Consider the following 23,774-nt stretch of genomic DNA (forward strand, 5'->3'; position numbering starts at 1 on the left):
TTTTCACTTTTTTTTTTTTTTTTTTTTTTTTTTTAAGGAATGAAAATGAACCAAGTAATTTCAGTTATGCTGTTCTGAGTGCTATAGAACTCGAATTCCAAATATCAGGGACAAGAGCTTTAATTTTTTAATTTAAAAAATGGTGGGGTTTTGCATTAAAAAAGTGATGAGAGAGAGAAATAGAAATAAATTTACTGATTTTGTATTATGTGAAACCAAAACCTGGGCTCTAAATCAATAAATCTTTGAAATGTGAATCACAGTATCAGCCATGCAAAACAAAGGAAAAGGCAGGAAAGCTGTGTGAGGTTTTAAAGCCTTTATTAAGATATACTTGGATAAAACTCAAGTTATATTTGGACAAAACTCAAGTGTGGTATTTTTTGAATTGTGAAAAAGACATTCTGCTGATTAATAGCAGTATTGGAGTTATGCTGAAACCAGTAATTTCTGAAACACCAACTTCAAACTATCTATTCTTCCAAGGTATAATCTCCAGTATCCACTGAATTGTTGTGGGTCACTCTGGACTATGTAAGCTTATATTTATCACTGAGATGCAACAAAGTTGCTGCATCCAACTGTTCCATTTGGACAATGATATATTTTAAAGATATGTATCTTTCCAAAAGTGAAGCTTCTCACTCATGGCATACCAGGGGTTCAGAAATTCCTCTGGATAGGTAGCAGGAAGAAAAGCAAGGGGGTGTGTAGGGAGTTTTTGTTAAAGAATTTTTCATCTTCAAAGCAAGCTACAAGTTCAAAATACCAGAGAAATTTTAAAAACAACTAAAAGTGATTTATGTTTCAGGTTAAATTAAAAGTTGACTCCTAGTTGATTCATCTTTAAACTTAGTTGTCCTTGACCTTTTTTGTTTGTTTGTTTTCTTGGCTGTTTGGTTTGGTTTGGTTTTTGTGTGTGTGCATGTTTTTGTTTTGAGGATTTAAATTGGTCTGACTACTATTCCAAAGAAAAATTCCATTTCTTACAATCACATTAGGAGGTCCTGTCTGGCCCCTTTTTTCCTAATATGGCTTGAAGTTTAAAAGATTGTTTGAGTTTTTCTTTAAAGATAAGACCTGGAAAAAATGTGATCTGAATATCCCTGGAAAGCTGCTCAGTGTGTTAACTTCTTCTGTTCCAGAGTTTTTGAGTGAATTTATTTTCAACAACAGTAAAGGTTATACCTACACTGGAATTTTCCAACATAAAAGAAAGTTCTCTAATATTGTGCTTATTAGAAGACCTTTAACAGGCTTTCTGAGTACATTGAGATATAGGTGGTGACCTGAGTATTTAATTCAAATGTCTGGAGAAAACATGGAAAACAGCAATGTGAGCAAATTAGTTCAATTTTAGTCTGGGTTTGGCTCTGTGATTCACCTGCCTGTCAGGGTCATTTTTCATGTTAAAAATTATCATGTCAACAAGTGTTCTCAAGATTTTACCTTCTTGAACTGTGCAATGTGTTTATGATAAAGATGTGCTTATTTTACCAGTGAAAGTATCTCTCTTTTTTTAGGATTTCAGTAATAACGTATTTGGAAACACCAAGAAAAATGATTTGAACAGGAATTCCTCGTATGTATTAATATTATGTTAAGATACTCATCAAAGATTTTCACAAATAGATGCCTGCAATATCTGCAGCTTTCCATGTCAGTTCTGCAATATACTTAGGATGACAATTTCCTGAGAAATAGAGCTAAGGCCATTCAGTCTGTTTAAGTTTCTTTCAAGGAAATCTTATTAATGGAGATAAAGGAGATCCATTTAAACAAGATGTATGATTTCAGTTGGAATAGACACCCTTTTTAATTCTAACAATAACTAAATTTTCTAATTCAGTCACTAAGATGACATTTGGGCTTGATGATTTACAAGGTCTTTTCCAACCTTAATATTTCTATGATTCTGTGGTGGTTCTGTGATTTTGCGGCCATAACATCTTTATTTAGCTATTTTTCCAATCTAGCCAGCATGACAAATATTTGCTTTTTCTGTGCAATTGCATGTCCTATTTTTTAATAATTACAATGCTAACACCTCCTGAAAATGTCTCTCATTGACTGATTCATCACTTTTGTACATTTACTAAATATTTAGCTCTGTTTTCTTCATGCTTTTTTAGATGTTATTAAGCTTTGTTTACATTTAGTGAAAGTATACTGGTTTCACAAGTGGTCTCCATTTTTTTGTGAGGTTTTTAATTTTTCTCCAGTTTGATCAATCATTATCATAATATTAGTAGTACTTTTGCTACGTGCTGTGCCGTCTTTCTGGTCAATTTCTTCTAGATAGTAATTTATTTATTTATTTATTTATTTATTTATTTATTTATTCCTCAGCACTGCACAGGTAATAAGTAGAAGATATTGGAAACCTGTCACATCCCATGTGACTTCACCATGGGGAGAGGAGAGAAAAGTTACTCTGTTTTGGGGGGTTTTATGCATACTGGGTGGTGGTGGGGGGGGTGGATGTTGGGTGTTCTGCTGTTGTGGGTTTGGGGCTTTTAAGGTGTTTTTTCTTTTTTTACAACCCATTGTTTATAGGCAGTAGGCAAGCTGCACACTTACCAGCAGGATGTAGAGGCTGTTGAGTGGCCTGAATCTGTCACCTAGTCTGCCATCTTCAGCGGGGTATCACTTGTCTATGAGGAGAATCATATCTTCTATGTTCTGTAACAAAGACTGCTTTAATGTAGTAGTCTTTTTGCAACCATACTTGTTAATCCAAAGCATCACCAATTTAAAAACTATGTTTTTGTACAAGTAATGGTAATGACACAAGTAACGGTTAATACATCTCAGCATTGACTAAAAAATTAACAGTTGTGTATGTGATTGAAAGCTCTGTAGCTGATACTGGTATTGCAGTGTAAAAGATGTGAATAGCAGTGCAGATTCAAGAGCAGTTTAACATAAAGCAGAGAAAGAAACATGTAGAAAAATGTGTCTGTTCTTCAGTACCTGAAGATGGTTTGCTGACGGTTGTGTAGAACGAAATTGCACTGTGGGTTATTTTGAGGCTTTATGATTGCTGAGTCACATCTCTTCACATGTGATCCATGTGTAACAGTGTTAGCTTAATGACAGAAATGTCAGATTAAAATATCAAATATTTGCTTTTAAACAGATTGAGAACTCCAGAGGAAACTAACAGTAAGTTTTTCATTGCTTGTCACTCATTTTAATTCCCATCTGCAATTCTCAGTCTGGAAAATCTGAAGTACAAAATCAAGGAAAAAAGTTAATTTATTGTAGTTGAGGATTATAGCACAGATATAGATTCATGTGTTAGTAATTAATTCGTACTTTAAAGTGAAAGATTTTTTTTTATGAGAAACATGTTTTTCTCATAACAACTGCATAATCTTAAAATAAAGGAATTTATTTTTACTCTAGTCTGCCCAGTAATGTTCTTTCAGCAGGAAGAAACCCTTTAAGATGCTGCTGCTTTTATCCCTGACAGCCCAAGTCGTTAAACCAGGGTGTATGTCTGAAGACAGATTATAAGACTTCTTATGTATGCTTGATTTTTAAATTTGCAATTATGTGTAATATCTCTGTTCATGTTGTTTACCTGGAATTCTGAAATCTGTGAAGAATTCCATTATGAAGTGTCCAATCAAGAAATTCAAGGTTTTAGTGAGGAATCACTTTGTTTCTTAAGAGCAGAGTGCTAGTAAACTTCACTGGAGTTTATTGTGTTTTAGTCCATCTCCCAGTTTTCCTGACATGACTCTTAGCTGTGCAGCTGAGCAGCTGGGCACCTGTCTTTGAGATTAGCTGTGGTGCAGGAATGAGTTGCTCCTAATCTTATCTCCACTTCAAGTACTGCTCTTTGTATGTCCATCTGTGCACAAAGCAATGCGGTGCTGAACCATTCTGCTGCAAGCAGAGTGAGTTTTGAGTCTGCTCTTTAGAGCACACCATTATTTTGATTAAAATTGAGTTTTTCCATTCTCAAAAGGCCATTTTTCATGTTTTGTTGGGTTTTTTTTGTAACATGCAAAATGCTGCAAAAGTAGATGGGTCCAGCAAGAAAAACATCACAAGGGACTTTGAATCTTTAAGAGGAGTGAAAAATGCTGACCCTTCCCCCAATATCCATAGATGTTTTCATGTAAGATCTCTTTCACTAGGTAAGGGAGTAAAAGCAAATAGAATACACCAAGAAGAAAAGCATAAAGTTCAAAAATTTTGTTTGAGCATTGTTTTGATTGTCTCATTTTTTTGAAAATTAATACTATTTCAGCATATATATATTGAAATCTGGCACTTTGAAAGATGGTTTTCCAGGAGAACAAAATTATTTTATCTAGTTAATGAAAATGTGTTCATTATTCTTGGTTGAATTAAAAGGACTTCTTTATAAAGCAAAATTTTTTGACCAAATTTGGTCTGTCTGAACCTGTTAAATACGTAACCACCAAAAATGTTTGCCCGCTTATATTTTAACAGCACTTTGGATGCTGTGGGCTAATAGGACAGTATTATTATAACTTTAGTGCAATAGTACAGTTAATGGAATGCTTAATGGTTGAGGATGGAGTTGGAAAACTCTTGTCTTTGGGAGGCCATGAAGCACGGTAGATAGGAAAGTGCTTTTGATACCCCACGGTTCTAGCTGGCTTAACATGTCCTTGAAGTTAACATCTCATTTCCCCCATAATTTCCTTGGCTAAATAAGCAATCTGGTTATATTACACTAATGACTGAAATTTGCAATATATAATACAAGATAATGTCATTAACACCCATAAGTAATTCTCTTTAGAATGCTGAGCCAGCAATTCTGATTAATTTATTTTGTGAAAAACTCTATGATGGAAAGAATTAAAAATCATGCATTTGTGTCTGCTATATAATTAATAAAACAATCCTTTAAACATTATTTCAGATACCTTCTCCTGCTTGAAAACATCTCAGGATTTACATCTTCATTACTCAGGTAAGCAGGAGGCAAAAGAATGACAGCTGAGGAATTTAAGAAATTAAAAAGAGCATTAGTTCTCCCTTTGTCATCCACTCTGATTTTCATTTTGAAGACTTGCACAGTTGCCCACTGCTAAGAAGGTTCTGTGTTAATTCCTGTCTAACACTTCAATGAAAGAATTATTGATTTTTTTTTTCCTGTTGATAATTGCTTCATTCTGGGTATTTATGGCAAATTCAGAGCAGAATGTAGATAATCACTATCAAAATATCAGTGGAAACCATGAACAGAGGTTAGATTCCTGAGGGGGCAGAGGAGGCACTTGTTTGTTTATAGCTGTCAGTCCCCTCACACCTCCCAAACCCTCCTTTGTACTTTCTGGAATTGATTTTTTCAGTTAATTGGTCCTGTACTACTTAATCTGTGTTTTTGTACTTATGAACTCCTGAAAATCTGGCGGGGAATAAATTCTTGAATGCTAATTGCCTGCAGTCCTGCCTTTCCCTGAGCTGAGCTCACAGATTTTCCCACAAGGCCTGGACGTCAGTTTTTCCAGGAGCAGAACAGAGAAGAAGTTCCCAGTAGATGTCACCATTGCCCACAGGACTTGGCCTCCGTTACGGGCAGGGCTGGAATAAACCAGAACTATTAGCAGCTTTCTGAAATTCAAAACCTACATAGTTTTCACTGGGAATAACACCTCCTGGATTGCAATCAGCTGTACAGACATCATTTCTCTGGCACGGTGGTGTTGCTGCAGTTATTGATTTGTTGCTTGTCAGGCATACTATTAGAGATGATGTTGGACTTTTTAGAACAGATAGAAGTGGTTTACCTTATGAGTTGATAAATGCCTTTCAGAGGTTTTCAATGTAGGTTTTCTTTCCTCAGGAAGATTAGGACAGAATTTAGCCAACTAGGCCCAAAAATCCTGCATTGAGTTCTGTACCATATACTGCTTTTGTGTTACTTTTGCTATCAATTTGAGCAAGTAAATATAATCCTGTGTCTCTGCATACCCAAAAGAACGAGATCTTTGTCCCAAGTTTGGCAGCTACTGCAAGTCCATGTCACATGGCTTCTCAAAATTCTAGAGTGACTGCTGGCAGGGTCTGACAGATGGCAGCGATTTTAGCAGCTCCTCTCCTCATGTCCTTCTTCCTGCTAGGCACTGATTTCATGATCAGTGTTTCTTAGTGCAGCACCCAAAAAATATCTTGTTTTTCAGTCCATGCTCCAACATTGTTCAGACATAGTAACCAATTACTGTTGAATTTGATATATGTAAATAACCTTGAACTGGAGTGTGAAGTGCAGATCTTCTCAAATGAAGACTCCAGTTCATGGGGTGGATGTGTCATGGGTGCCCTTTGCTCTGCCCTTCTGGACTCAATAACTTCCAATTAAATTTTGCTCAAAGAAGTAATCTTAAAAGAAGGATAGGTGCTGTCAAAACTGCATATGTTCCATAAGATCCAGAGTTTGTTACCATGTTTTATTTATTACTCTGTAGAGAGACACAGCTCTGCTGTGGTTGAATGTCCTGGGGTGACTTTATGATGCTTGTATCCCCAGTTGCCCTAAACCAGGACATTGACTCTCTGCTTTGGTTCACTGTTTGCTCTGGATGATGGTTTTGCCTTCATCCATTGAATAGGGAAATTAGACAGTCAGAACCGTAGCATCCAAATGGCATACTAGTTCTAGGACTGCCTTACTCTCCCCCTTCCTGAAAACTCAGTCATTGTGAAGACTAATGCATAAATATTTGGTTGACTCTTTGAAGTTTTGAAGGTGTTTGCCTGAGAAACAAGCTGCAAGCTAGGGAGATATAATAATGTTAGTGATGGTTTTTGGCAAGAAGCCTGAATGAAGAGACAGTATTCTGTGCAGAGGAAGTTCGGACTTTTCTGTCACACCTTGCTAAATCTCCAAGTGCTTCTAACCCTGACAAGAGAGACAAAGAAGGCAGTTGGGTTCAACGCATCTCATCAGCACAGTGTGAGAGTGAGCGTTGCTGCACTGGAGTTGTCAGGAGCAGGATGCAGAAGGAGCCTTTTGTGAAAGGAGGAGGATGGGAGATAGCAGAAGAAGTCTTTCTAGGCAGGGTGCAAGGGCCTTTCCCAGAGAGCCTGTTTCTTTGGGAGGAGGGAATTCATAAACAGGGTGAGATATGATGGGTCAGCGTCCTGGTTCTGGCCAGGAGGGGACATGGCTAGGACCTGAATGTTATTCTTTACCAATTCATAATTTTCTGGGGGTGGAGGAGTGTCTCTACCATGTTGGAGTAGCGGAGGTTCGCTTGTTGCCAATTTCCATGTATTGAGTATTCACATGTGAATTGTTTGCCTCTCTTGTACCCTCTGTTATTAATACTGCTGGTGTTACTTTTGTTTTCGTATTTCATTGATGTTCCCAAGAAATTGATCTTATCTAAACCTATGATCTTTAACTCTTGGGTCTCCAATCCTCTCCACTGTGCAAATGGGAGGAGAGGGAGGATGAGGGGGGAGGTGAACCAGCAGAGCATGTTATGTAATGCTTCAGTGCGAACACTGAACTGGGGAACAGCATTCCGAAATGGCAACAACTTTATTTGGTGTTCCATATGAATCATGAAGAGCTGAGACAACAACAGCTCTGGTAAGAGTGGGTGGGAAACCAGTTATTGTTGTATTAGGTACGTCGTAATTTTGTAACCAAACCCCCTGTGTTTCAGTATAGGCACTATGTGCCCACTGAGGTGCTCCTTTTCAGAGCAGGGAGAGGGATCAGCATTACTTTGTTGCTGAACTGTGTGATATCAGCTTACAAAATGATAACCTCAAGGGCAGTGTGCATCATTTGTGATGTGTATTCAGTGTTGGTCTTCTATGCTTACCTCAGGCGCTGCCTTTGGGAAATCATTAACCATGTCCTGGGCTGTATCAGGCACAGCATTTCCAGCTGGTCAGGGGACATGACTGTCCTGCTCTGCTCTGCACTGGTGTGGTCTCACCGTGAGTACTGTATGCAGTTGGGGCAGCAGAGGTCATGCAGAGGGCCATGAGGTCTGGAGTAGAGGAGGAGCTACTCTCAGGAGCAGCTGAGGTCACTTGGTCTCTTCAGCCTGGAGATGAGGAGACTGAGGGGAGGATTCACTGCAGTCTTCAACATCCTCACAAGGCCAAGCAGAGGGGGAGACATTGATCTCTTCACACTTGTGACCAGTGACAGGGTTCAAGGAAACGGCATGAAGCTGAGTCAGCAGTTAGTCAGGTTTGGGCTGGATCTCAGGAAAAGGTTTTTCACCTGGAAAGAGTTTGGGCACTGGAACAGGCTCCCCAGGGAAGTGGTCATAGCACCAAGCCTGACAAATCTCACACAGTGTTCAGGCACCACTCTTAGGCACACAGTATGACTCTCAGACACAGGGCCAGGAGTTGGACTTGATGATCCTTATGGGTCTGCTTCCTGATGGGTCCTCTGATTCCTTGTTTCTGTAATAATTGTATCCAGCCTCTGAGCAGAACAGGGAAGGATTATTTTCCCCAGCTTTTAAATCATTTTTCCACCTTGAAGCCTGTTACAATAGCTTTGGAGGATTTTAAATTCCCTTCGGATATTACGGAAAACCTGCTTTCATTGCTAAATCTGCCAGGTCTCTTCAGTGCAGTCTTACACCCTGATTAGAAAAAGGGATACTTAAGAGGGTCTTTCAGAGATCTACCCTGAGGGTGGATAGTCATGTAATATGGGAGAAAATGGGCCAGCTTTTGAAGGATTATTCTGCTCCAATGGCTTGGAAGTTCACCCCTGAACAACTACAGGAGCCTGTTAAAATGGCAAAATATTTGAAAGAAAAATGCTGTGGCAGCTCCAGAGAAACAAGTTCTGCAATGTTCAGGGCCCTGGTTACTATTTAACAGATGCTGCTCACAATACTAGATGGCACCCTCAGGGGGAAGAAGAGTAAAGCAGAAAAGGCACTAGGGTCACTCAAACTGCAGCTGAACCACAGGAACAACCCATGCTGGAACCAGTTGTTCCTGTACAGAAGAAGAAATCCAAGCCAAAACCAGTTTGCATACCGAAGATAAAGCAGAGCCCTCAGAGTGGAAAGCAGAACCAGAGAAAATCACCTCGGAGGTGAGCTGCAAGGTATGTGGAAATTTTCATCCACCAATCAGGAGAGTCTCTGCTGACCTGAGAGTTCTGATGTTGGGATATCACAGGCCATGATATGGAACTATATGGTAGTGCAACCAAGAAACTGGGATCCCTGTCCCAGGATGTGGGCATTGACAGAGGCATTGAGAATAGGACAGAAACTCTCAGAGGCAACTCCTGTCAAGTACGAGGGAAGGGTGACTACCCAACTCCAGCAATATGACGGTCATATTTTTTTCCTCCCTACTGGCCTGCAGCTTGGCTGTGGAAAGGTCTCTCTGCAGGGCCTCCCTGCCTTTGATGGAGTCAACAGCTCCTTCCAGTTTTGTATCATCTGTGAACTTGCTTAGTATCCCATCAAGCAAGCTAAAGAGGAAATTTTCCATGCCTCTTGCCAGTATGGAGTCTCTGCTATTGGGAGCAAGTACCTCCCTGCTCAAGAGAGGGTACATGGCATGAGGTAATGTGGTTCGGTTTTTGTTGTTGTTGTGTTTGACCATGGAGAGGGCTGCAGAAGAACATCACAGCAATGAACAGGTGGATTGGGCTACCAGGATTAAAGTGTCTCAGGTGGGCCTGGGCTGGCAGCATAAAGGTGAATTATTCATGGCTCGTTGGGCCCATGGCAGCTCAGGTCATGAGGGAAGAGATGCAGCAATACAGATGGGCTCATGATAGAGGGGTGGACATAACCATGGACACTATTAACCATGGACACTATTTAAAACTGAAATCTGCTGAAATGAAAAGAGGATAAAGCCTTTGTGGTATGGGGAATGATGGTTAGAATATAAATGTGGGGAGATCTGGCAGATCGATTATATTGCAAATACGTCAAGGCAAGCTCTAGGTACATATAATGAAGAAAAACACTGAATGTCTGAAGATGTACCCTCTTCCTCACCCTGCTGACCCAGAATACCATCCTGGGCCTTGAAAATCAAGTGCTGTAGCAACATGGCACCCCAGAAAGAGGTCAGTCAGACAACAGGAACCATTTCAAAAGCTTAGCTTCATAAGAACCCTGGGTCAGAGAACACAGTATTGAAGTGGGTATCATGTTCCCTGTCATGCACCAGCCTCTAGGAATGCTGAACAATAAAAGGGATTGCTAAACCCCACATTTGTGGGACCTTTAAATATTGGGATCTACATTTAGCAAAAACTACCTCATTACTTAACACTGAAGGCTCCACTAGTGAAGCTCAGTCAAAACTCCCACATACTGTAGAAATGGATAAAGTCCCTGTGGTGCATATGTGGAATATGTTCGGGAAGTCAGTTTGTATTAGTCCTGTCACAAGCAAAGGGAAACTCACCCCGGAAATGTTTTTGCTCAGTGACTTAATTACTCTTGTAGAGTAATGCAAATGGATGGGGAAACACAATGTGTACCTGGAAGGGGATTTGATTTTTGAGCGAGGACAATCTGTAATGTCAAATTGTGTGTATTGCTGGTTTCTGAATGACACTGGCACTGTGTGCCATAACTACCATGGACAGTGAGTTGGGAATGCTCCAGATACACTGGTCATGAGCTCCTGATACAGCTTTCAACCACCTGACAGGACACCAGCCCTCCTGCTCTAGAAGACATCTAGGACAAACAGAACCCACAGTCATGGATTCAATAAACTTGACAGATATCTTGGAGGGACAGGCATTGATTATGGGTATGATACCAGTGCTTATGTACATATATATCTATGTATGTAGTTGGAAGGTGTATGACTTGGGCATGAAGGACATGGTACTGAAGCAGGGTGTATCTAACTTCTTTTTGGCAAGTTGGAGTTCTGTGAAATCCTACTATTTGTCTCAGCTAGAGAAAAGATGTAGGTTATATAGATTAGCTAATCTCTTTTGAATTATCTTGACAAAAAAATTGGGCACTTTTGGTTATCCCTAATGTTTTCTGACTTTAAGGTAACCATCATCACGCATGTGACAATAGAACTGAAGTCTTTTTTACTGTGCCAGTCTGCCACAACTCTTTAATTGTCCACTGACTAAGATAGTTACATTATTTGTTCCCAAAAAGTGTAGGAGTCTTCCTTCTCCAGTTTGATTTTGCAGAGGATTGAACCAACCAAATGTAATTTGACTGGGTTGAAAAAATGGAGTGCAGACCTAATTTCATGGCTTCTGGATTTCAAGAAGTACCTTACTAAAGCAGCTCACTTCCTGCATTTCCTTTGGGTTGTTTTGTGGTTTGGTTTTGGTTGGATGTTAACTGGCTGGTTTTCAAAAATCTGTTTCTCTGACACCAGTTAGTTCTCTCTCATCTCCACTGAAAGCTCCCTCTTTTAGAATGCACATCTCCAGAGCCCTGCAGATGTTTACCTCTAACCTGCTCCTGAATGGACAAATAATACAGCTGAGGCCTGAGGCAATTGTTGCATTTGGGCTGTTGAAGGATGTTTGTTTTCTTAAAAGAGGAAAAGTGAAGAATTTATCTCCATTTCCTAGGGTATATTAACTTCTGAAAAGTCTAAAAAAGACCTGGACTGTCAGCTGTCACTGTAAATTACATTGAAGTTAATCCTGTAGAAGACACTGAAGCCTGTTGAAGCCTGTGTGAGAGCAATGATTGAATTTGGAATCTGGGTTATTATTCCAGATGCAAACCTTCAATGCTAACTGAGTTTCTGGTATCTTTCTGTCCTGTTTGTGGCTAGGACAGGGTTAATTATTTGCAGAAGCCAGCCAGGGGTCTGGCTAGGACCCAGAGGTTTTTCTCTACTGCATCAGGTCATTTGCCAAGGCTTGGGGGAAGGCAATTTCTTCTGGGGAGGAGGGGTCCTTTCTGGGTTCAGGTAGTGTGGTCTTGTCTATTGTCGGTGGCTTTCCCTGTGAATCATTCATTTCTTGTGCCCTTTGTCATCAGTTTGCTGCTGCTTTTCATTTCCTTATCTCCTTGCTGTTTCCAGCAAATTGTTCTTATCTTAATCCATGATCTTTCCCTTCTGTGCCTCCAGTTCTCCTCTCCAGCCCCAGCACAGGGAAGGACGGGGGGGATGTGGAGGGGTGAGCTAATGGTGCATGGTTTGACATGTTCCAGCAGGAACACCAAATTGGGGAATATAATTCCTGAAACATAACTGTGTGCAAAGAAAGGGGAATTGCTGCCTGGGTAAAACAAATGGTGATCAGATGTGACACAGTATCACAGTGCTGCCTCCTCCTTGGCTTTGTACACTACAGTAAAGTGCAGCCACATGTTTTTGAAACTTAGCCATCGTGTTTATTCAGTCTAGCAGTGAAATATGTATTCTTTGCAGCTGTTGAAAGAAACAACTTAATGAGGCTTGCTCAGACCATACCATTTACACCAGTCCAGCTCTTCGGTGAGTACCAACTTCTTGCTTATATGTCTTGCTTTATAAATTGTTTGTGCACTATCTTTTAAAAACTGTGTCTGAGAAATTTTCATGCATTTACTTCAAAAATTTTTAGTTTCTCAAAGAGACAAAACAAGATAGAATTGTAGTTACGCAGTAGTTTAGAGACTTTTGGGGGTCCCTTGTCCAACTCCTTCCATGGTCAATTCAGATCAGATTGCTGAGTCACTGTCATATTGCATTTGGTTATGTGTATAAATGGAGACTCCTCATTTTCACTGGGCAACCTCTTCCAGTTTTTGACTGACCTAATCATGAATCTAGTGTTCTTCCCTGTATTTATGGGGGTTTCCCTTGCTGCAGCTTGTATCTGTTAGTATTCATGAGATTGCTCTCGACCTCAGAGGTGAGTCTAACTCCATTTTTTATGTATCCATCCTTAGGATAGCTGAAGACAGCCAGAAATTTCCCCTTAACCTTGATAACTTCATTCTTTCTGTTTCTCTTTCACACACACAGACACAAACACAGGCACACTTAAATCTATGCATAGGATATGCCATCAAGAAGAAAACCAGGCAGTGATTTAAAGAGCCCTGTTCCTTCCTCTGATACAGAAAACTTTTAGTGTCTTTAGTGTCAAGGAAAAGGGTAACTGAAGAGTGGTAGAGCATAATCCATAATTTTTTGGGGAAGAGTTCTGAAAATAGTGTGTTTTACACCAGCAGAAGCTCTGCTTCTATATTCTTGATATCTAGCTGCTGCCTTCCCAATGGGTAGAATATTTTGTCTCACAGCAACTAATTACTGATACTTGCAGCATCACAGGATTTCTTGTGACCTGATTGCTGTTGATAGTTAATATAGCTGTGGTCATATTGAGCATTTTAATCTTTGAAGCTCCTAGGAGATACCTTTCTAGGTATTAAGCTGTCAAAAGATAGTAAAATGAAGATTTAATGTAAGATTATAAAATATGTCTAGTTATATTATCTTTATTCAAGTGTCTGTCTTTTATGGAAGGTACTGACTTTTCCAGATGCTTTCTTTTAAGTTAAAGTGTGAAAGGCAAGCTCAAGAGTGGGGAGGAAATCTACTAGTCTGAATCCCGTTTGTGATTGCTTATGATGATCTTTGCCTTTTTGGTAATTTAGTTACCTTAATAATTGCACTTGCCAGCAAAACCTGTTTCTTACTAATTAATATTACAAAAAATGTGAGTTATAGGAAGGAAGGCCAGATGTAAAAAAAATCAGTCCACTTTGCTGTTAGTTTACAAATGGTGGCAACAGAAGAGTATTGTTGATTCTGCTGCAAGAGAGGAATGTCACTACGACATTCCTGGGGGAAACTGAGTGCAACTGAGTTAAAGCTCACTAGGTTCTACTTGCAGAAAAAATGTTAGGAGCAGGAGCAGAACATCTTAAACGTTTCATCATTGCAAGTAACGCTTGAATTTCTGGAAAAAAAATTCAAAACATTAGTTTAAAATACCAAAACCGTAAGCTCCCTGATAATTAACTCGTTCTCCTGGAAATATCCTTTTCAATCTAATTTCCTTAGCTCATCACATCATGACCAAGTCATCACTGTTGAAACAACTCAGCTCCCTGTCTGTTGGCACTCTCAACTACATTCAATATTGTATCACCTACAAAATAAAATCCCTTTAATCTTTAATGCTCAATGACTATTACAAACTGTTTGCCTTGCTGTCATGATTTTTCCCTAGATTTATTTTTAACTATTATTTTAAACTATTATTTTAACTGTTTTTAGACTAAGATTTGAATTCAGATATTCTGCTCCTGTAGGTTTGTTTGGCTGTTTGTTGTTTTTTGAGGTTTACTTTGTGAAACACCAAGTTCAAAGAAAAATACAGTCAGTGTTCCATAGATTATGATTAACTTAAGTCTTATTAAAATTTCCCCTTCCACATAAGTGGTAAAGAGAGGGAATTGCACACAGTATATTTAGAGTTCATACACCGGAGATAAAAATGGTGATCCTTTAAAAATACGTTATTTTAAATGACTGCTATAGACTACAGTATCCAGTGAGCTTTCTTTGTGTGGAAGAATCCAGAAGGTCTTGAATTTATCTTTGTTTAGAGGTTTAATACAAGCTCTTTGGACCAACCCCCTGTTATCATAGTAGAAGAATGAATGTACTGAGTACATCAGGGAAGTTTTAAGGCAAATAGACAGTTATGATAAAAAGGCTCTTTTTAAAAAAAGGTGTGGCTTAGAAGGGTGTGTAAAGAGGCATGTTATTTAAAGACACACAATAAAAATGCTCTTCTCTCCTGTTTCTGCAAATGACTTTTGCTAACAAAACTTCTTTTTATTTAAGCTGGAGAGGAAGTGACAGTCTATCAGCTAGAGGAAAGTTCACCTATGAATCTTGATAAAAGCATGTCTTCCTGGTCCCAGTGTGGAACAACTGCAATGATCCAAGTCCTGTCACGGGAGGAGATGGATGGGGGTCTGCGGAGGGCCATGAAGGTCATTTGTACCTGGTCTGAGAGTGATGTATTAAAGTTGGGACAAGTATTTATTGTGAAGTCTTTCCTGCCAGAGGTGGTTCAAACTTGGCAAAAGATCTTTCACCATGGCACAGTATTACATCTCTGTCTGAGGGTGAGTTCAGACCTGAAGGAACACTGACCAGCCTAGCCTGATATTATACTGCCTATTTGTTCATGTCTACAACAACATTGACATGTGTTTTGATGTTATCTTTTGGGAAGAAAAAAGGTTTTGAGGAAGATTATCTCCCATTTGTATCTCCCATTTGTAAAAAATAAAAAAATCAGGGTATGTGTGTGTGTTTGTTTAGTTTTTAAAAAAATTCATGAGATCTTCCTTCATAAAAATGAAGTGATGTTTATAACATTATCTTTTTTTCAGGAGATTCAACAGCAAAGAGTTGCTCAGAAGTTAATCTATATGTTCAATCAAGTGAAGCCTCATACTATTCCCTATACTCCAAGGTAAATTCAATGTCTTTGAGTAGCAAGTGAAAGAGGTTTTTCTTTTCAGCCTCCTTTTTCACTGTTGCAATGAGGTTGCAATGGTAATGCAGTGATAATGATAATGTCTAAGGATAGCTAATGAACTTCTAAGAGGAAGGCTGGGCAGCTTTGAAGTTTGTCTTTATAGCTACATGTAGTGCCAAATTAAGCATTCTGTTCCTTAGACTTAGGCAGGAGTTGCCTTTTATATAATTAACTTAATGTTAATGATAATAATTATTACTATAATAAAACAATTTGATGTAGATAATTTACAGTGGACTAGGGTAAATCTGATTATGTTTTTGGTTCATAAACTACACTTTCTGATCAAGTGCTTTTTTTTTTTTTTTTTTTTTTTTTTTTTTTTTTTTTTTTTTTTTTTTTTTTGAGAGTTGTCAGACCAAGAAAGCTTTGTTTTTTCTACTGTTTGGTACCTACTGTTGATGAAAATGCTTCAGCCAAAGGAGGCATGTCCTCCTTTTTGGCATACTTGCTCTGCATCTTGCTGGCTGTTGACTGTGAGGATGCTTATTACCTTGCCAGCTGCTGACAGACAGTATTTATGTCTACAGGTTCCTGGAAGTTTTCCTCATCTACTGCCATTCAGCAAACCAGTGGTTGACCATTGAGAAGTACATGACTGGTGAATTTCGGAAATACAACAATAACAATGGAGATGAGATTACTCCCATCAGCTTGCTGGAAGAGCTGATGCTGGCCTTCTCTCACTGGACCTATGTCTACACCCGTGGGGAGCTCCTTGTCCTGGATTTGCAAGGTGACTGCTAGCATAGGGTTGCTATTTGAAACCAGATGAAAAGTAATCATCTCAAAAGAGAATTTAGTACTGAGGAATGGGCCAAATTCTCACTTACATGAGAAAAAGCAAAGCTCAAAAACCCTTTGGATATTTGTTGTGTGATGTGATAAATGAGAATTCACAGGAAGAGTCTAGGTTGATGTAGGTGTAATGGGAAAATAAAATTGCTTCAAATGCCTCCAGGCTAAAAGACCAAAAGAGCAGTTAGATAAACTACAGGAACATTTCATCCAGCTCCAAAAAAGCCGCTCTTCACAGTTAAGGTATTTTTATTTTTAATAAAATATATGTATAATGCAGAGATTAAGATCTACTCATGTATATATCCACACTTAATGTGTACGTAAATCTGTCAAAAATGTTGTGAACTATCCGCATTTTTTAATTTTCATATTAATGAATCTGTATGTAGTTTAAATAGGCTGTAATCTTGAATGTTATTCACAAAGTCTAGTGACTCCTTCAAGAAGCATGTGATCATTTTACTGTACATATATAAGTGGGAAGATAGCATATTTTGAGGACATAAAACAGTTGACAATGTTCAGATGAACATCACCTGTCAAATGGTATAAACACTATCACTTTTCATTTCTGTCAAGGGAAAATTCTATGAGTAGCCAAAGACTTAACATATTTATATTTTACAGCATCCAGAAGCTGTAAGTTACAGAAAGGCATACTTATTTTACAAGATAAGCTTATAATTCAATCCTTGCCTTGATTTGCTTTAGCTGTACATAAAAAAAAAAAAAAAAAAAATAGAAAAAAGTCTTTGCCACAGCCTATGAGAATTTGTATGGAATTTGCTCAGGTTTATTCCATTACTCTCACAGTTTCAGAGCAAATGTGTTGGCTCACAAACGGAGAATATAAGCATCTTTGTAAATCTCAGTTTTCATCATAAACAAACTGAGATCAGCTCTAGTTTTGACCTCGTGTTTAATTATCTAATCTGGAACTAAGAAAAAGTGCAAGGGATGCTCTCCTTGAAGTTCTGCTAGGATGAATCTATATGACAACTTACTATCTAATACCAGGGCCATCTGCACATGTGCCCATACACACACACACACACACACACACACACACACACACACACACATATACACACATTTTTGCCTGATTTACATCAGCTGAAATGGCCTGTGTTGCAATCTGGGGGTATTTCAGTCACATTATGCTGTCTCCAGAATCTTTATTTTTATTGCAGAACATTAATTTATGATGTTGAAATAGAATTGCATATCACACAATCATATGACCATAGATTTTTCATTAGTGTAAAAGCACAGCAATTTTGTCAGATATAAGAAAAGATGGTTTTCATAAAGGTATAAACTTTAATCAGTTTGGTGAAACCTGCAACATAGGTATCAGCATTCAGGTATCATAATGTAATTATTTTTTTAATATGCTTCCTTGGCCACCCAAATGGAGAAAGGGATAACAGATCCAAATATTTACATGTCATGATGTTTTGGTTTCTTTTGTTTGCTACGTTGAAGAGAATATGTGTCTGAAAGTAGCTCTGCTGATATTGGTAAGATCCAAGTAAAATAACAATATTTTGGTTGGTCACATTTTAGTTAGTTGAACTTCAATTGTGTTTATTAAATTTGTATATACTTTCCATCTACATATAAGTTAACATCAAAGCAGTTGACGTCAGAACTTCAATAAGAACTATATTGCCAGTATTTTACAGATTTTTATATTCATAGAGATTTCATTCTAGCTCATGACCACTTTAACTATGACACTATGATGTACCAACAAAGTGGTTAATGACATCTTTTGTAAAGCTGGATTATGAAATAGTGACTACCCTCTTTTGTAATATACACAATGTTTATTTTTTATAGGTGTTGGGGAAAACCTTACAGATCCATCTGTGATTAAACCTGAAGACAAAAAGTAGGTTTCTTTCTATTGAAATTATCATTCATTTCAGACATTCTGCCAACAGTCTGTATATTTAGGATGGTTTTCTATATTTTGTGGGAGAGATTTTAATTTTTTTTCTCATGGTGTTTGGGTTAAGCAACAGTATGATGCTTCTCCTGTGCTTTAGAAGACTCTCAACATGTGGTAAGAGGTGTATGAAAGGTGTGAGGGTCTGCATTGCTGTCTTGGGAGCAATCTCTTCACAGAGTTGTACAAAGGATATGAATGTGGTAGTCCAGTTTCCCCTGTTTTCTTCATGGAGTATATGGGGCCACAATAGCTCAAGAGGATGAAGAGAGGGCCCCTGCCTCTCTAACCTCTTCAATAGGTTTTAGTGTTGCATTTAAGCGTGCCGCATGGTTTCAGAATTATGATATGAAGATGGTAACTAATGAGTGGAAATTTACAAGGACTAGAGAGACTAGAAACACAGAAATAAAGGTCTGTCTTTGTGAATCAAATCTCAGAGGCAGAACCATGGCTGTTGTCCCCTTCTGTAACTTTGCTCTTCAGTGGTATTTCCCACAGTAAAGAGCAAAAGCAGTGGTGCTGGTGGCTGCTCTCCTACAGCTCTCCTACTCTTCCTAAACCCACACACCTCTCCAAATCTCCCCTGACATCCCTGCCTCTTCCCTGTCTGGTCTTCATATTGTTCATGAGCTCCTGCCATTTGATTGAAGGGAAGTCTCATGTTTGCAAGGTAGGAGGATGCAAATGTAAAAAGTCTAATGTAATAAAAAGGGCAATTAACTCTAGAAATATCAGATGACTTGCCTACAACTTCAAAATCCAAGTTCATTTTGTAAGCAAGTTTTTAGTTCTGGGACCATAATTAATTTCAAAAAGATATTTCAAAAAGATAAGTAATAAATTACTGCCTTAATGTTTAATTTTGACTATGGGTGTATTGTACATGTAATAATTATTTATGGAACAACAAAGGTATGAGAACAAAGATATGCTGAGCACTTCTCAAAAGTCTTTGCCCTAAGTAGGTTCATGACAGAAGCACATAGCTCAAGTTAGAGATGCAGAGAGGTCAATTACGTAGTTATTCTCTAGATTTTAGTAAATACTTTTAAGTTATTACTACAAATGTATGAAATTCTGATTTGCTACTGTTCCAGTAGATTTTTTGTATCAGCAGTCACAAACTGCTGTAAATTGTAGAGAGACACTGACTGAAGTAGTTCACAAGGCAAGTCAGCTTATCCTCTTTAAAATAAGTATATTTATCTACATTATTACCATGATGTTAATTTTTATTAGCATTCTTATCTATTGTTTTTGCTATTAAATAATTTTGTTTAATTGATTAGTAAAAATAGATCATGGAGATCTTATTTTTAGAACTTTTTATTTTTTATCATCTGCAAAATAGTTAGTCCTAGTTAGAGAGCAAGTGTTTAATGAATCAAATCCAGCTTGACTTCCTTATATTCAGGGAAACTTTCAGAAAAGCAACTAGTGAAACTATGTTGTTTGATCTGGGATTCTAAAGGAATAAGGCAGTGAAACTGTGGTGTTTTCTGTAAGCAGATGCCCAATTCTAAGAAACACTTTCTAAAAGAGTGATAAGAATTACAAGGTGAAAGCACTGTCTTTGCTCTAACCTCCATTTGCTCACAGGAGAAACATTTCAGACAGAAGCAAGATGTGCTTTAACTTTTCTTTTGTAGGTAAGATACTTAGATAATACCTGTCTCAAAATATACTTTGAGCTCATGTTCGCTTGGAAACTTAAGATAAAATAGATGGCACCTGACTGATGAGGCTGATTGAAATTTTAGCTTTACTTGTAGTTAAATTATTTATATTTTGGTTTTTTAACTCCATCAATTTATTGGCTCATATCATTATCCTGTCATATGTCATGTAATTCTTTTATTTAATGCGTTCTCACATTGTGTTTCGGAAAGAACTTTGCAACAGCAAAGTGTGACCTCCAGGTCTGTGATAGTGGTTTGTGTCTTGGTTTTATATCCAGATCAAGACAAACGTAATAGATCTGTTTGGAAAGTATGCCTAATGCTGTGATATCTCAGGCAGACCCTGAGCTGATGCAAATGAGTGTAAGATTCAGCCACATGCACTGCATAGAATGTATGGAGTGATAAAATGGTAAAGGTATGACAAGGTTTACTTTAAAACAGATGTAATTGAGGCACAGCAGCAGGATCTTAACACAGTCCTTGCAGACTTCTGTCCTGCTCAAACATTGAGAAGAATTGCCTCAAAGCAATACTGTGGGTGCTTTTTGTAACATGTACTACTTGGCAAGGTTACAACAAAGTTAATGAGGATAAAGTTTTCGGGGAGACAGAATTTTCCTCCTTTTTTTTTTTTTTTTTCTTTTTTTTTTTTTTCCCCCATTGAAATGTTTCTTTCTGGTGCTGCCTACTGACAACACAGAGGAAAAAAATTCAGCAGTCTTCTCCTTCAATCTTTTTTTTGTGTTAAACTAACCCTAACCTTTATGGTTATGGTTTCAAGGCTAATTACCATTTCCAATTTCTTCCCAGATTCCTTGAAAGAGTTTGCCAAATTTAAATGCAGTATTCCTCTTGAACCATTGCCAGTAGTGGGTAGCAAGGAAAGATTATTTCATATATATTACAGAGAATATACCTTTTTATCTCAAAACAGTGTGAGAAAATATCATTCTGTCTTGCTTCACCTTGCACATAGTAATGGTTAGGTTAGATGAAATATCAGAGTAGTTGTATAGCCTTGAAATTCACAAACTCTTCTTAATTTCCTGTAACTGCTCAAACAAATACATAGGTACATTCTATTTCTATGGCATTTCATCAGATTCCAGGAAAGGATAGAAATGGCTATATTGGATCATGTTATTTAAAGTGTTTATATGGCCCTCGATTGATACTTCACTTCTTCCCTTGTTTTATGTATTAATTTACATTAAAAGATGATTAGATAAACCCTTCACAAGATTCAGGAGACACATAATCTCCAGGGTCTGCAAGAAATTAAAAAGATACTAAATTTTGTATGGTAGCTTTGGCTAATCATTGCTGTTCTCTTGTGTGAAAGGTAAGAGTTTCATGTTTGAGCACTGCTTTCCCTAGAGAGAACATAGTTTTGTTAGTGTGAGTTACAGATAGATTTGAGAGAATTATGATATTTTTCTATAGCTTCTCAGAGCTGTAATTGATTTCAGATTTTAAAATGTGCTGTTTCCACTCTGCATATCATTAAAATAAAATACTAGCATTTGTAAAGTTTCTCTGGAAGTATTTCTTGTGTACTGTGTTCCACGGTGCCTAGACTGTCAAATTCTTGAGAGTAAAGGTGCAGCTATACTAAAATTAATGAGCACCGAACTTTCAGACTACCTTAAGAATCTGTTGTAATTATTAATTGTAATGTGGTACTTCTAATACATGTGTGTATATTGCTGGTTTTTGTTTGTAATTGTGACAGTTTCTTTCAGAATATGCAAAACATTTCCACAAATGGATCCCCTAGTAGCATTGATGAATTGGTCAGAGAACAGATACATGGAAATGAGCACAGGACAATGACAATAAAATTTAAAACCTTGCTCATCAGCAGCATATTGTGGGTTTGGGGGTTTTAAATTTTTTTTTTTTTTTTTTTTAATGCTGCATGTTTTTGTTACTAGTGTTCTGCTAGACTTTGCCTTTCTGGTTTTAATTGAAGAGAAAATAAGTCCTTGTTAGCTCTGTTTTGTTCTCATATGCCCACCATCAAAACTGGAACCAAACTACTTGCTTGGTAGGAATGAGTGGTGGCTGCAGCAGAATCACACAGATTATGGCAAGTGTCATCAAAATGTCACTGTGCCCATATTTCCTTTAAGCATTTTAGCAGGGGCTGATGGGTCTGTCCTGTCTGCCTTTAGAGAAAAAGAAAAGTAGTGTGGGATATATGCACGATAATATTGTACTGGAACTGACAGTTTTCTCATCTCATATTTAAGAAACTTATAATGTGTATTAAATTTTGATTATCTTGATAAAAAGGGCTAACTGATTAAAAAAAAATTAAAATGGCATCATCTCCCTCCCCTGTAATTGCTTATTTTAGATTCATTAATTTTTTAAGAATATTTCTTTTAGGTCTGGAAAGATGGTATTTGGACCAGCAAACCTAGGAGAAGATGCAATGAGAAACTTCATTGCAAAGCATCGTTGTAATTCTTGCTGCAGAAAGCTGAAACTTCCTGGTATGCAAAGTAAAGATTAATTTTTAATCTATGTATAACTTTATAAGTGCAACAAAGTAAGGGCCTTGATGTGCTATAAAGACAAGAACTGAAAGATTCTGGTGGGCATTGTCTTCCTATTCAAAGGCAGATATGAAAATACTGCTCTTTTGCCTAACATCCATGTAAGAGTGGGAGTTCATCAATCTGGTGTTGGCATTCAGAATGAAAGCTTCTTTCCATTGAATTGTTTCACTTTCTGTGCTAAATAGGAGCCCATTTTTCCATGGTCATACTACAGATAACATATGCAACAACTTTCAGAATATGGAAGAGTAACAACAGAAAATTTGCAACGCATTAGTAGGGGAAAACCTCACTGGAGGTTTTCTGGGCCTGCTGCAGCCCCTACTTATGCTTAGTTGGATTGCCTGTTGTTCACCTTATATTTGGTAGAATGTGCTCCTGTTTAATGTGTTGCAGATTTTAAAGAATGAAAGCCAAAGTAGATTGCTTTCTGGATAACTTTTCAGCTGGGTGGGTTTTTTTTTTTTTTTTTTCTGTAGAGAAGGCTCTTTCCCTTCCTCTTCTACATGTACTAATAATTGCTGTTTGATTCTGAAACAGAAATTGCAGTGTTATTGGTTTGATTATTTTTGTCTGTGGTAGCTGAAGACAATAGAGGGAAAAATCAGCTGAATGAATACAGTCAGGGAAGATTCATTCATATGGGCTCACACCACTGACTTCCTCAGGGCTCTCAACCCCCTGGTTCTTATTTGCCTTGCTCCAGATTTTCCTCCTCCTGGAAACATCAAAAAAACTGCCATCAGTTATTGGGTTGAACACTGCTCAAGATGTTTGTGCTTTTCAGACATTTACTTGGCTGCATTACTGAATTTCTTTTCTTGCTATAGATTTGAGAAGTGACTACACGTTGGAAACTGCTGGTCCAGCCTTCGGAATGGAAATGGAAACAAGCACCAACGAAGCTGATGATGCAGATGGGCCTTCTGAGTATGACACACAGCTGTAAAGCAGAGAGCCCATGTGTTCACATGCCTCAAAACCTGTCCCTTATCACTGCCAAGGCTTGTCCAAAATCACAAAATACAGGTGACTCTGTGCAGCATCTGTCTGCCCTGGCTAGACCCTATAGAAAAGGAAAGAAAAAAATTAGCTCTATTTACTTCCCTTCCATGCTCTTGTGCTGGCCTTTCTTGTACAGATAGATAAATTGTTAGGAGCAGGTCACCCCTTACCTGGATGAACTGTCCCATCAGTGCCTTTTTTAAATTATGTGGATCATGGTTCCAAATTGGAATTTCTTAGGAAAATGACTGTGACAAATTTATTTCCAAGTGGTAGAA

General features: G+C 37.9%; 1 protein-coding gene across 1 annotated transcript in view; it reads left to right on the forward strand.

The window, feature by feature from the left end:
- Positions 1-23,440, forward strand: part of TRPM6 (transient receptor potential cation channel subfamily M member 6) — a 55,406-nt gene extending 31,966 nt beyond the window's left edge. Inside the window, exons 20-26 of the mRNA XM_040090996.1 lie at positions 12,327-12,438; positions 14,785-15,071; positions 15,342-15,424; positions 16,021-16,226; positions 18,134-18,185; positions 22,319-22,425; positions 23,322-23,440. Of these exons, the coding sequence (XP_039946930.1) occupies positions 12,327-12,438; positions 14,785-15,071; positions 15,342-15,424; positions 16,021-16,226; positions 18,134-18,185; positions 22,319-22,425; positions 23,322-23,440 (966 nt within the window). The remainder of the gene's footprint in view (positions 1-12,326; positions 12,439-14,784; positions 15,072-15,341; positions 15,425-16,020; positions 16,227-18,133; positions 18,186-22,318; positions 22,426-23,321) is intronic.
- Positions 23,441-23,774: the final 334 nt, after the last annotated feature.

This window comes from Hirundo rustica, chromosome Z (assembly GCF_015227805.2).
Source record: "Hirundo rustica isolate bHirRus1 chromosome Z, bHirRus1.pri.v3, whole genome shotgun sequence".
Taxonomy (NCBI): domain Eukaryota; kingdom Metazoa; phylum Chordata; class Aves; order Passeriformes; family Hirundinidae; genus Hirundo; species Hirundo rustica.